The 13,558-nt window shown below is 47.6% G+C and overlaps 1 protein-coding gene across 1 annotated transcript; it reads right to left on the reverse strand.

Moving 5' to 3' along the window:
• Positions 1 to 11,191: 11,191 nt before the first annotated feature.
• LOC119337444 (probable xyloglucan endotransglucosylase/hydrolase protein 23) lies at positions 11,192 to 12,672 on the reverse strand. The gene is made up of 3 exons (XM_037609587.1): positions 12,301 to 12,672; positions 11,998 to 12,191; positions 11,192 to 11,882 (listed from the first exon to the last, which is right to left on the reverse strand). Exons 1-3 carry the CDS (start codon positions 12,559 to 12,561, stop codon positions 11,465 to 11,467), a joined length of 873 nt encoding a protein of 290 aa, XP_037465484.1. The 5' UTR covers positions 12,562 to 12,672; the 3' UTR covers positions 11,192 to 11,464.
• Between the last annotated feature and the right edge of the window lie 886 nt (positions 12,673 to 13,558).

The following is a 13,558-nucleotide window of genomic DNA, read 5'->3' on the forward strand; positions in this document are numbered from 1 at the left end:
GAACACTCTCCCCAGTCTCCCGGCTTGGGGCAAAGGGAGCGAGCAGAAGAGCTGCGATGACCGGCCATGCTGGAATGGTTTTTTCTGGGCGCTCTGTTGGATGCTTGCTCGAGGAGGGAGAGTGAGGTTTGGATCTGGGAATCCCCGTCTCTTCAAATAGATAGCTAGCCCGAAGGACCGAGGGTGGCAAATGCAAAAATGCCTCGACTCCTCACATTCGTTCGACACATGGAAATGGTCATAATTGATACACTAAAGCCGAGGAGTACAACATTGATGAAGATGCCGAACATTGTTCGTCATGATGGGAACCTTGGAGTATTCGGAGGAGGAAGCCGCCTTGCAATGCCGAAAACAAGACTCCATGCCGGACTCATCGTCATTGAAGCCTGGTTCAGGGGCTACTAAGGGAGTCCTGGATAAGGGGGTATCTGGACAGCCGGACTATATTCATCGTCCGGACTATAGAAGCGTCAAGATACAAGACTCAAGACTTCGGCTCGTGTCCCAAGCTCAATGGCCCACTTGGCTACCCGTCCTGTGGCTTCTATGTTTTGAATAATACCCCCTAAGGGAGCAGAACTGACCACGGTGATGGGATGACCCAAAAAATATTCTTTAAGCTTCCGGCCGGCCATGAACACCCCATAAATGAGCATCTGCCAACGTGGATACCTCTGCTTGAACCCAATAAGTACCTCACTGATGTAGTAAACCGGTCGTTGAACCGGATATTCCTTCCCAGCCTCCTTCCGTTCCACCACAATGGCTACATTGACGGCCCGGGTGTTAGCGGCCACATATAATAATAATGGCTCCTTATCAATGGGAGCAGCAAGGACTGGCGGCTCAGCTAGCTGCCTCTTCAAGTCCTCAAACGCGTCGTTAGCAGCATCACTCCAGACAAAGTTATCTGTTTTCTTCATCATCTGATACAGCGGTATGGCCTTCTCACCCAACCGGCTTATGAACCGGCTTAAGGTAGCAATACGACCCGCCAGACGCTGAACATCATTGATACACGCTGGTTTACCAGGGAGGTGATGGCCTTGATCTTCTCCGGGTTAGCCTCAATGCCTTTGTTAGAAACCGGAAAACCCAAAAGCTTGCCTGCAGGCACACCAAAAACGCACTTGGCCGGGTTAAGCATCATCTTGTAGACCCGGAGATTGTCAAAGGTGTCCCTCAAATCATCTATCAAAGTTTCCTTTTATCTGGATTTCACCATAATATCTTCCACATAAGCATGAACATTACGCCCAATCTGATTGTGGAGACAATTCTGCACACATCGCTGATAAGTCGCCTGGGCACTTTTTTTGAAAGGCATAGACACATAGCAGAAGGCTCCAAAGGGAGTGATGAAAGTTGTCTTCTCCTGGTCCTTAACTGCCATCTTGATTTAATGATAACCAGAATAAGCAACCAAAAAACTCAAACGCTCACAACCCACCGTAGCATCAATGATTTCATCAATACGAGGGAGAGCAAAAGGATCAACCAGACAATCCTTGTTTAAGTCCGTGTAGTCCACACACATATGCCAAGTGACGTTCTTCTTAAGCACCAGCACCGGATTAACCAACCACTCCATATGAAAAACTTCAACAATGAACTCAGCCGCCAAGAGCCGGGCCACTTCTTCACCAATGGCCTTACACCTCTCCTCATTGAAGAGACGAAGGAATTGCTTGATCGGCTTAAATTTTGGATCAATATTGAGAGTGTGCTCAGCGAGTTCCCTCAGTACACCTGGCATATCAGAAGGTTTCCATGCAAAGATGTCCCGGTTCTCACGGATGAACTCGATGAGCGCGCTTTCCTATTTGGGATCCAAGTTAGCACTGATACTGAACTGCTTGGATGAGTTGCCAGGAACAAAATCAACCAGCTTGGTGTTATCGGCCAACTTAAACTTCAACACCGGATCATGCTCAGTAGTTGGCTTTTTCAAAGACGTCATATCCGCCAGGTCAACATTATTCTTGTAAAACTTCAATTCCTCTGTTGCACAGACAGACTCGGCATAAGCAGCATCACCTTATTCACACTCCAGGGCTACCTTCCGACTCCCATGTACTAGGATGGTCCCTTTGTAACCCGACATCTTGAGCTGTAGTTAAACATAACACGGCCGTGCCATGAATTTGGCATAAGCCGGCCGTCCAAACAGAGCGTGGTACGGGCTCCTGTTTTTGACTACTTCAAAGATTAACTTCTCAGCCCTGGAATCATGCTCATCTCCAAAGGCCACTTCCAGCTCAATCTTGCCCGCAGGGTATGCCGACTTACCAGGCACCACTCCATGGAAAATAATATTGGATGTCTTAAGATTTTTATCAGTTAACCCCATGCGACGGAAAGTCTCATAATAAAGGATATTAATGCCACTACCTCCATCCATGAGTACCTTAGTGAATTTGTATCCACCAACTTGAGGCGCCACCACCACAGCTAAGTGACCCGGGTTATCGACCCGGGGTGGGTGATCCGATCGAGTCCACCTAATGGGCTGCTCAGACCATCACAAGTAATGAGGAACTACCGGCTCAGCGGCGTTCACAACCCGCTTGTGGAGCTTCTGGTCCTGCTTGCATACTCGTGGTGAAAACGTGATACTGCCCACTATTCAACTGCTTCGGATTACTTTGATATCCAGATTGCTGCTGCTGCTGACCCCCCTGGCCGGACTGTTGATTGTAACCACCTTGATTACCTTGATTATAACCACCCTAATTACTTTGATTATAACCACCCTGATTACCTTGGTGGCCCTGGAAGCCGGAATTAGAACCGCCACCTCCATAACTCGGGCCATGAGAACCACCGCTGCCTAAGCCGCCGCCCGGCCCATGATTGCTGTGAAATGAGTCGGAATTTTGAATGCCCTCATAATGGAATAGTCTTTCCAAAGGTGAGTAGCTGGTTTCTCCTGCGTGCCATGCTTTGTACAGGGCTCGTTCAGCAATTGCTCAAGGGTAGGACCTGATCCACCAGTCCGAGGAGGCGGCCTCCCCTTACGACGCTGATTATTGCTCTGTGCATTGGTGTTAGCCACAAACATAGGTTACCATCACCCTTGCATTTACTGGTGCCCCCCTGATTCGCCGGATTATGCTGCAGACCCTTGGTGTTGCCACTCTTTTTTTCCCTTTCCCATCTTTTCATCATCAGATTCGGGGTCCTTGGTACTATCAGAGTCGGCATATTTGATTAGAGCCGCCATCAGCTTCCCCATATCATTACAATCACGCTTGAGCCGCCCCAACTTCTGCTTAAGAGACAAAAATGGCAATTATTCTCCAACATTAAGACTGCAAAGCCGGCATTCATGTTATTAGATGAATGTATGATAGCTTTGACCTGGCGCACCCAATGGGTTGTTGATTCACCCTCCTCTTGGGTGCAAGTAGCCAAGTCCACAATCGACATGGGTTGTTTGCACGTGTCTTTAAAGCTCTGAATAAACCGGGCCTTTAGCTCAGCCCACGACCCGATGGAATTAGCTGGCAACCCTTTTAACGAAGTACGAGCCATTCCATCCAGCATCATGGTGAAATACTTAGCGCACGCGGTGTCACTGACCTCCAACAGTTCCATGGCCATCTCATAGCTTTCAATCCACGCTTCAGGGGGTAAGTCGGCTGTGTAATTAGGCACCTTACGAGGTCCTTTGAAATCCTTGGGCAAACACTCATTACGTAGAGCCGGCACCAAACAGGGTACACCTGTAGATCTAGAGGTCACGCCTGGCTCAACGGAAGCCGTTGGATAAACCGGAAGGGGCTAATGAGCCACCCGCTGAGCCGCCTGCTCAGCCTCTTGACGCACTCTGTCCTGATCGACCAAATGATGAGCTCCATCATGCGCTGGGTCATGCCCACATGGCTGGTCACGGCGCTGGGCGTTGCTTGAAATGGCTGGTGAGTCCATGTGCCTGCTATAACTCCGGCTCGGGCGAGGGGTCGAGTGAATCCTATCCCGACTGTAAGAATATGCCTCCCGCTGCACCAATGTTGTCTGAAGAAGCTCTCTAGCCTTTCGTGTTTCAACCGCTGCCGGAGAGCCTCCATCCACCGGGAGAGCCGCCAATCATGCCGCCGCAGCAATCATGTTTTCCAAGGGATTGGAGTAATGACCCGGTGGCGTTGGGACATGTTGAGGTGAGCGTTATTCAGACGAGGGGGTTCCGTCATGCGTGGCTGAACCGGCATTCCAACTCCAGGTGCTGCAGCCCGGTTTATCTCCGATGGGTTACTGGTCCCCGCTCTTGGTGTGCAAAAGAGGTTTCTCGCCTCGTAAACCAGAGGTAGACGAGACTCGTGCCTCCTCCCCATGATTTCATTTGAAGCGTTTTGATCCATCGTAAGTCGAAAAGTCTCTGACTGAGTCCGTTGGGCCTGAGCATCCAGAGCAGCCCGTTCTGCGGTTATCCTGACGTCCTTTGTCGCCAAGTCTTCCTTGGCTAGTGCTACCTCATCGCGTAACTTTGCAACCTCCGCGTCATGCTGAGCTTGATTCGTCGGGTTGACCACGACCGTCAACAGATCTATCAATTTATCCATGAAAGCCATCAAAACCTGAGCCGGCGGGCGCACAGGGCCTCCTGCCCCGGCTGCCATCACCGCCGCTGACCCGGAAGTCATTGCCGCTGCGGTTGAAGAATTTTGCCCAGGCTGCGTACCAGCCATGAAGATCCCAACTCTGTTTGGCGGCTCATAGGGGCCCGGAATGCTGTCGCCATTGGAATAGCCCCCAAGCCCACCATCTTGCAGTTGATACAACGAAGTAGTCTCGCCCATGGACAACTCACCATCAGAGTAGATGTCCGTCTCACCGCCAGACATATATTCTTCATCAAATTCCGCTCTATGGATGCATCCCACGAAGGCATGTTTCACGGCGGGCTGAGCTCGGGCGGTTATCGCACGCTGAGCTGTCTCGATGATGTTGGTGCAGATGTCCGGCTCAGGGCCCGACTCGCCGATCTTGCCGATGAAGACATGGATGCCTTCGAAGGGGGCCCGGTACCCGTACTTAATTGAGCCGACATCGGGGCCCCAGCCTACATCGTCAATGTAGAGCTTGCCACGATGACTCTTGGTCATCCGGACCACAGCGTATCCCTTGAGCCCTTCGAAGCTGCCCTTTAAGAACTTGAAACCACCGTGCGCTGGCCCCACGGTGGGCGCCAACTGTCGTTGAATAGTCACGGTAGGTGTCCTAGCAAAAGAACTTAGTCGTGGATCCATCACAACTAGGAACCGCCGTCGGGTCGTCCCTTTATATACATAGGTTGACGCCCAGCGGCTCTCGGAGTCCCGGCCGGCTCATAGACAACGTGTCTGACTCGGTGACTCTCTATACATGCCTTATAATACAAGTCTTATACATAAGGCGGTTTATTTCTACGAGCCTTAAGTCGCCCCTGGGCCTTGGGCCCTTTTCTTGAACCGCCATCTTCAATATCCTCGTGGGCTTCATATGATGAATCGCCATAGGTATAACCTGGCCCCTCCTGGGCGGGTCATACCTAATAGTTATATCCCCAACACTGGGTGTGGCGGTCGTGGGTGGGGCCGAGCCACCGTCATGTGGCATCGTGTGCTCGCCAACCAGAGCGCCTCTCATTCATGCCGCCACCTTTGTCAGGCTAAGCCCCGCCATCACCGCTCACTTCACTGGCGAGCCCAGTGGATGCGTGGCTCCCCCTCTTGGTCCTCCCATCATTGCACTACCAAATCCTCCATGCCTGCACCATCATGACCGAATGAATCCAAAAACTTGCCTCGCGTCGTGGCTGCAACGCGTCACAAGAAGGATTAATTCTGCAACCGTCGGATTGGGCATGTGCCCCCCACCCACCCACCCACCCCCCCCAACTCACGCCGGAACCCGCCCAATTACCAAATCCTCCAGTACTTCCTCTTCTCCCTTACAGTTTATAGCATATTTGTCAAAAATGTTATGGTTTTGATCAGATGGCAAGTTTTAGAAATTGTTCTTTCAACAATTTTGCAAGTTTCCCATGGCAACACATGTATTGTTTGTTTTGCCATCATTTTTCGGACATTGTGTATGTATATCTGCAATGGCAGAAGAAAAAAAACACTTGGTAAAGTTGATCTCTAATTCATGACAAATTGTTAGGAACATATTCTCTAGTTCCTGGCAAAACAATTAATTGGTCATATGGCAAGTTTAGGAATTTTTTACAACAAACTTTTAAGTTTTTCCATGGCAAACATGTTATGTTTGTTTGCCATGGCAGAGAAACATAATAACCCCCAAAAAATTGCCATCATTTTTATATGTTGTATGTGTAGGTGGGCAAAAAAACATCCTATAGCTGAGCTCTACTTCATGGCAAAAAGGGGGGAAATGTTTTATAGTTTATGGCAATTTTAGACATTTTTTTATATTGATCACATGGCAAGTTTAAAAATTGTTCTTATTTTTTTAACTTTTTCCATGGCAAACATGTTAAGTAGCATAACCAATTTTGCCGTATGGGCGTCATTTTTTATTTGTGCACTAAAATTTTTCCATGATATGTTTACAATTTCCATGATACAAGTAGTTCTTCTACACATTTTTGCATGACCTACATAACTTTTCTTCCACGACAAAGTTATTGTTCATGGTAGGTTTATATTTTATACCATGGCAATTTTTGTAAATTGGACCATAGCAAACTTATTTTTTTACCATGTGAGTTATATTTTTCATCTACGGCAAAGTTATTGTTTGGACCATGGCAATTTTGTAAGTTAGACCATGAAAATTTTATTTCCTGCCCATGGAAAATTTAGTTTTTAAACAGTGGCAAAGTTATTTTTTGGCCATGGCAAAGTTATTTCGGGCCACGCATATTTATTATTCGAACCATGGCATATTTGTACTTCATACCATGGTAAGTTCACATGTTTTGTACCATCGCTAATTTATTGTTTGCACCATGGTAGATATATTTTACAGCACATGAAAAAATTATTTGTTTGGATCATGGCAATTTTTGTAGTATATACCATGATAAATTTAATTTTTTGGACCATGGCAAATTTATCACTTTAACCATGGCAAACTTATTTTGTTTCTTGACCATGGCAAATTGTTTTGTACACACCAAACCATGGAAAATTTATATTTTGGATCATGGAAACTTTGTTTTTAGTACACACCAAACCATGGCAAATTTATATTTTTTGGACCATGGCAATTTTATTGTCTGCACTATGGCAAAAAAATTGTTTGGACCATGGCTATTTTGTATTTTAGACAATGGCAAAATTACATTTCTTTACATGGAAGTTTTATTATTTTAACCATGGAAAACTTTTTTGTTTAGACCATTGCAAATTTATTACTTTAACCATGGAAAACTTACTATTTACACATACATGTTTTCACACCACTATGGAAACTTTTATCGCATACACCATCATAAATTCTTGTTTTCTAATTTTTTTGGAAACATGGCAAAACACTTTTACTAAAACATGGTCAAAAAAATGTATACCATGGAACTAATTTGTTTTCTTTTGCAATGGACGATGGCAAATTGACAATCCCATGTAGGCCATGTTCGGTTAATCCCCTTGCCACAGGGATTGAAGGGGATTGGGGAGGTTTGAGAAGGATTTTGACTTGCAAGGGATTTAATCCCCTCCAATCCCTTTCAAACCTCTTCAAACCCTTCCAAACCGAACAAGGCCGTAGGGTTTTCTCCCAAAAACATTGTCTTTTAGTGTGCGAGAACAAGTTTTGGTAAGTTTGCCATGTTACAATTTTGTATAACTTTTTTTTTTGCATTTTTCAATGTTCTAGAGAAAATTTTAGTATTTTTGTTGGTCACATTACAATTTTACAACTTTTTGACCCATGGAACATGGCAATTTTTGAAAATGAATAAGATCTAGGATGGCAATTCTCCGTAACAGATGCTAAGTGCAATAATTTAGGATGTGCTTGAAGATGGGATTCACTTACATATGTACATACGATTAGTGCCCGAGATTTTGAATCCTGGTCTACATGTATAATTATACACCTTTATTTCTAAACAGAGTGGATGTACAATATTGGGTGTATCATGTGTAATTAACAGAGTCGTGCAATGAAGTAACCAAGCGCATAAATAGAAGCAGCCGAGCCCCAGAAATTCTTTGGAAATTGGTGAAGTAATAATGGCTTAAATCAAAAGCTAGGATACTAGTTGGTGACACGCCCCATATATATGCACTCGTCTCCAAGCGTGAAATAGACCAAAGGAGCAAATGAAAGAACAAATTTCTCATTAGCATTATAAAATAAGCGAAGTTGATAAGGGCTAGAATAGACACATTTGGTCACATGAGCCATGTGAAGGTGTGAAATGCTCTAGAAAACTAGAAATGGGAGGCATCGGAAGTTCATATTCCCGTCAGGGAGATACTCATTGTGCTAAGAACATAGAATGGTCGAGCTCTTGTATGGTATTGCAAAATTAGCATGAGTCCTCCATTTCTACCGATCCCTCTTTGACACTTGGGAAAAGGAGTACCAACTCGAAAAATCATGGAATGTCTTGACGAGGGTAGAACAGTAATCGCATCACCTCGTTAGTACTTCCTATGAGGTTATGTTGGTCTTGTTGTTGCTTGTCAATTATTTACATGGAAGCATTTGACACGAAAATATACAGCGACTAACAAGAATCATGGTCCCTCGCGGCTGCCACCACGAACCAGGTTAAGAGAGAAGCCGAGACGAGTCGAGGCCAGGGAGGGTGTGCCCCCGAGGTGGTGAATATCATCGGTGACGGTAATTCAGAGGGCGGGGAACCATGGACACCCCCACCCCCTCCCCCTATACACTAATGTAAGATGATTACATTACCGTACTGAGGTATAAAAAGATCATGTTGCGATTAAAAATCATGATTAAAATGATGAAGTGTAATATTTATTGTATTGGGCCGTGCTTGGGCAGGTTCAGCCTGAAGGTGGCATGGCAGCCACGGTTTGCCGTGGCCCAACAAGCACGATGGGTGTGGATCTGGCACGGCCCAGCCCGAGTCTCAGGTTTAGCTGGCGGCCTATTGCATGGTCGATATAACTGGCTGATAGCTCTAATACCCCTCAAAAAAAAAGAGTCAATTACACCACGGGTGCCACAACTTGACGCGAAAAGCCATTTTAGTGCCAAAACTTGTGGCATATATTGAATTGGTGCCATAACTTGGTTTTAACGTGTATATATGGTGCAAATCACGTTTCTATACAAACACGGTGCTGATTAGGCACGCCGATGTGCGTGACTCGACGACGTGTGTGCGCTATTTGAGCAAGAAAAACCATCGGTATTTTTGTTTCTCATGAAAAAGCACCTGGTAGAGACCCATATTTTTCTCGCACATGGGGGCTATTGTGCAAAAATTATCATCCTGACGTATGCAGTAGCACCGGCCAAACAAATACACCCAACATCATTACTTGTGATTAACTGATACAAAAAGCATACAACCGTTTTGACTTCAGTGGGCTGGAGTCCCAGCGACCCAGTTTACACCGTTATTTTTGTTAAAAAAATAAAATACATGTAAATTGTAACCACACGTTAAAGTAAAATAAATTTAAAAATAACAATGAAAACTTTCATATACTAATATTTTTTAAGTCATGAACATTCTAAACTTTTATTAGCATTTGTTGAAATAAAATATATATTTTATAAATTCCTAAAAAAAGTAACGCTGTTGGGTGGTGTGGTCACATGGTGGCATGTGCTACATATCGCTGCTTCTAATCCCAGCCAACTATTTTTACATTATATGAATATATGTTTTTAAAGCATGACAGTTTTATATACTACGTGAATATTTTGTTAAAACTTTGAATATTTTAAAACTTATTTAAGAATTTATGAAAATATATAGTAAAATAAAAAACTTTCTTAAAGCATGAACACTTTTATACAGAACATGATTTCCTTTTAATAGTGAACATTTTTAAACTCTTATAAACACTTACTTTAAGCATGAAATTTTTGTAGTATATTACATAAATATTTGGATGAAACTGTGAACAATTTTAAACTTATATAAGAACAATTATGTACATCATAATTTGATATATGGATAAATGCTAAATCCATACACGTTTGTTTTATACATATATATTATTTACAACACACTATTATATTTTACATATATTCTATAAATTTCTGAAAAGAGAAGTGCAAAATGAGATGTAGGGACTGCAACCTAGTTAGTAGTCAAAAAATATACAGCAGCAGCATCCAGTTATTAATAAATTTGGCTGATTGTCAGGTGGTTATACTTGCGCTGCTGCTAGCTACAGGTCAGCTGTTTGAGTCTCTCACGTACCAATTTTTCATTTATTTGTGGGAGGCTGACAAGTGGACCCTTGCAGCCATGGTATAGTATTTTTCGTGAGAACAATATTTTGAGGTTTATTTTTTGCAAAAAAGCAGGCCACACGTCCACTTTGCCGCTAGTCGCTGACAGCAGGCTCCGTGCCACGTTGGCGTACCTAATCAGCATCCTGTTCGTATAGAAATGTGATTTGCACCGTATATGTACGTCAAAGCCAAGTTATGGCATCAGTTCAATGTATACCGTAAGTTTTAGCACTAAACTGATTTTTCATGCCAAGTTGTGGCACCAGTGGTGTAATTGACTCAAAAAAAAGGCTGATAGTTCTAAAAAGAAATAACTGGCTGATGCAGCATCATGATATTTTCTCCGTCTAGATGTGTAAGTCATCCTTTTCATTAATTTTGAGACAAATGTTTCCGGACGAAGAAAGTACCTTACATTTTAGATCAATATAAAGTGACCATGATTCCCTAAAAAGAAACTGGCGGCCTATTGCATTCCTTTGTGTCGAGGACCGTCTTGCTCGCGGTGAAAACGGAGCGTCACGAATCTAGTTACCGCTCGATTAATTAAAAATTCCTGGGTATTTTGGGTGAGAGCGATACATGAATGTCGGTCCTCCCCCCGCTCGGCATTGTTTTGTTCCTCGCGTGCAGCATGCACGTGTCCTTCCTCGGTTAGAATAATCTAAAGCCGGATAAACTTCCCCTTCGCAATGGTCCAGATCCACAGGGTGCCCATGTCCAAGCCCACTTTGGCCGCCTTCTTCTTGTAGTTCTGTGCCTCCTCATCCCCGCACACAGTACACATGAGGAAACAAACACATCTATCATGTCCGGATTATTAGGGCTAAAAGGAACTGGCTAATTATAGAACTTGCATAAGTACATGGATCGACCCCGTGTGACAACGAAACAAATGAAAGAATGCGATATGCATACTACGGTACTACATTTACACCATCCGACAGAGCTCTGATGCGCGCACTTCCTTCCTTCGTTCGTTCCCAGGGATCGAAAGCCGAAACCAAACACATCTCAGACGACGGGTTCATGCGTGGTTCTTGTAAGCTGCAGCAGGATCTCATCAGCGGAGCTTGCACTCGGCGGGCAGGCCCTGCGCCACCCGCTTGGGGTCGGTGCAGTAGTTGTAGATCATGAACTTCCTCTGCACCCACCGCATGCGGCGGTACCCCATGCCGCTGAGCTCCTGGTTCCACCAGCTGCCGCTGCCGCCGTTTGCGCCGGCCGCGGAGGCCTCCATGGTGCCCGCGGGGCAGCGCTGCGCGCCGCCCGACATGACGCACGCGTCGGCGTTGAAGTTGCGGAAGGAGGCGACGAACGGCGCCTTGCTCCAGTCGGTCTTGACCCGGCCGCCCTGCGTGGCCCAGTCGTCGGCGTTCCAGAGGCTCGCGTACAGCCGCATCGGCTGGCTCTTGGGGAACGACACGCCGCGCGCCTCGTGGTTCTTGAAGTCCCTGATCGCCGTGCCGTCCACCGCGAATCTGCACACCCGTGACCGAAAGGCCTTCACGTCAGCGACAAGCTCGAGCAACATGCGCAAGGAGCGGCTCTGTCTCCAGAGCGGAAGGAAAGAATCCATGAAGGAAGGAGGCTCACATGACGTGCTGCGGGTTCCAGATGATGGAGTAGGTGTGGAAGGCCTTGGTTGGGTCGAACCAGAGGCGGAACTGCTGCTCCCGCTGCCCCTGCCCCTTGGCGAACACGTTGGTGTGCAGCGTGTAGGGCTCGCCGGTCACGTTGCCCAGGAACTCGAAGTCGATCTCGTCGTGGGCCGCCCCCTGCGACGACAGCTGAAACACACCCGCGCACACGAACAGACCATCAGCTTCCATCACATAAGGAAACGGCAACGGCCGATGAACTGCGACTGTCTGAGAATGCACTACTGAAGATGCTTACGTAGAAGGTGGTGACGGTGCCGGCGGAGTTGCCGGGGACGAGCTTGATCTGCATGTCGATCTTGCCGAAGAGGTACTCGGTCTTGGACTGGAAGCCGGAGCCGGAGGTCTTGTCGAGCGTGAGGTCGAGCCCGCGGCCGCCGTCGACGACCTTGCCGCGGCCGTCCCCCCAGGTCATCTCGGAGTCCTGGAAGAAGTTGCCGCCCCGCGCCACCGCCACGAGGCAGGCCATGGCCACAATGCCGAGCGCCACCGTCCTCATCGCGCACGTCGCTCTACCGATCTTTCTTTCTCACTACTGGGCTGCTGCTACTGAGTGAAGTGTGGGTAGCTGAGCTGAGCTTGGGGGAGGTTGGTTGGTTGATGGATTGATCGGGCAGTAGGGTGGTGGTATTTATACGGCCGGGGGAGGGAGGCCGGTTTGGATTTGGACAGGCTGTGGCGAGGGCAGTGAGTGGCATCCAACGGGCAAGTGCGATGCCGGCTGGCGCGTCTGCGGTTTACGGAGGGAGTAAATGCCGTGGTGCCGTGGAGCGGGTGGATTCGGTTTCGGGCTCGGCGCGCGGCAGCTGGAGGCACCCTGGATCCAGCCCCTCCACCGGGGCGTACGTGCGTGGGGCCGCGCGGGCGACTTTACTTGACCGCGTCCATCCCAATATCCCATCCGCGCCGCGGCGTCCGCGAAAGGGGGCGAGCGACGTGACGTCGTGCCGGGGTAGATGGGCGAGCGGCCACCCGGGTAGATGGGCGTGGGGGAGCGCGCAGCTTTTGCGAGGGAGGCGCTTTTGCCCGCCACTCTTCCGGCACGGGCCGTGTGGGCAGTGGTATTCGCTCAGCTTTACAGTTCATCATCGCCTTCTAGATCGGCACCCCGCCTGCGGCCTGCTGGGTGCGTGATCTGATCCGGCCGTGGCATGTGCGGGCAGGTCTGGGATGCGGGGAAGGTTCGCCCGGGTTCCCCCTTGCCGAAGGAACGGACGCCGGCCGGGGCTGGCTGGCCCGGCCCTTCTGGCCGACCTCCCATCGAGGGCAAGGTTTCCGGTGCTTGGCGTGTACTGTAGTGTGGTGTACGTGCAGCTGCGGTTGGCCGATGCAGCTGGTGAGGTCTCATCTAATTGGGCTGAATTTTTACCTGTGGTTGAGTGGTGAGTGGGTTTCTTACGGTCATACGACTCATACATACGGTGCATTGTGTTCTGTTTTTGAATTTGAAATGGCTGGAGGCGGCCCCGTAGCATTTCTGGCTGGGCCGACCCGTC

The sequence above is a fragment of the Triticum dicoccoides genome, chromosome 7B, assembly GCF_002162155.2.
Source record: "Triticum dicoccoides isolate Atlit2015 ecotype Zavitan chromosome 7B, WEW_v2.0, whole genome shotgun sequence".
In the NCBI taxonomy this organism is placed as follows: domain Eukaryota; kingdom Viridiplantae; phylum Streptophyta; class Magnoliopsida; order Poales; family Poaceae; genus Triticum; species Triticum dicoccoides.

Bases quoted from the DNA above. Each gene is read 5' to 3' on its own strand.
- LOC119337444 (XM_037609587.1), bottom strand. From the start codon at position 12,561: ATGAGGACGGTGGCGCTCGGCATTGTGGCCATGGCCTGCCTCGTGGCG. The intron at 12,192-12,300 runs GTAAGCATCTTC...GGTGTGTTTCAG, and splicing joins GCACCGTCACCACCTTCTAC to CTGTCGTCGCAGGGGGCGGC. The intron at 11,883-11,997 runs GTGAGCCTCCTT...ACGGGTGTGCAG, and splicing joins TGGAACCCGCAGCACGTCAT to ATTCGCGGTGGACGGCACGG.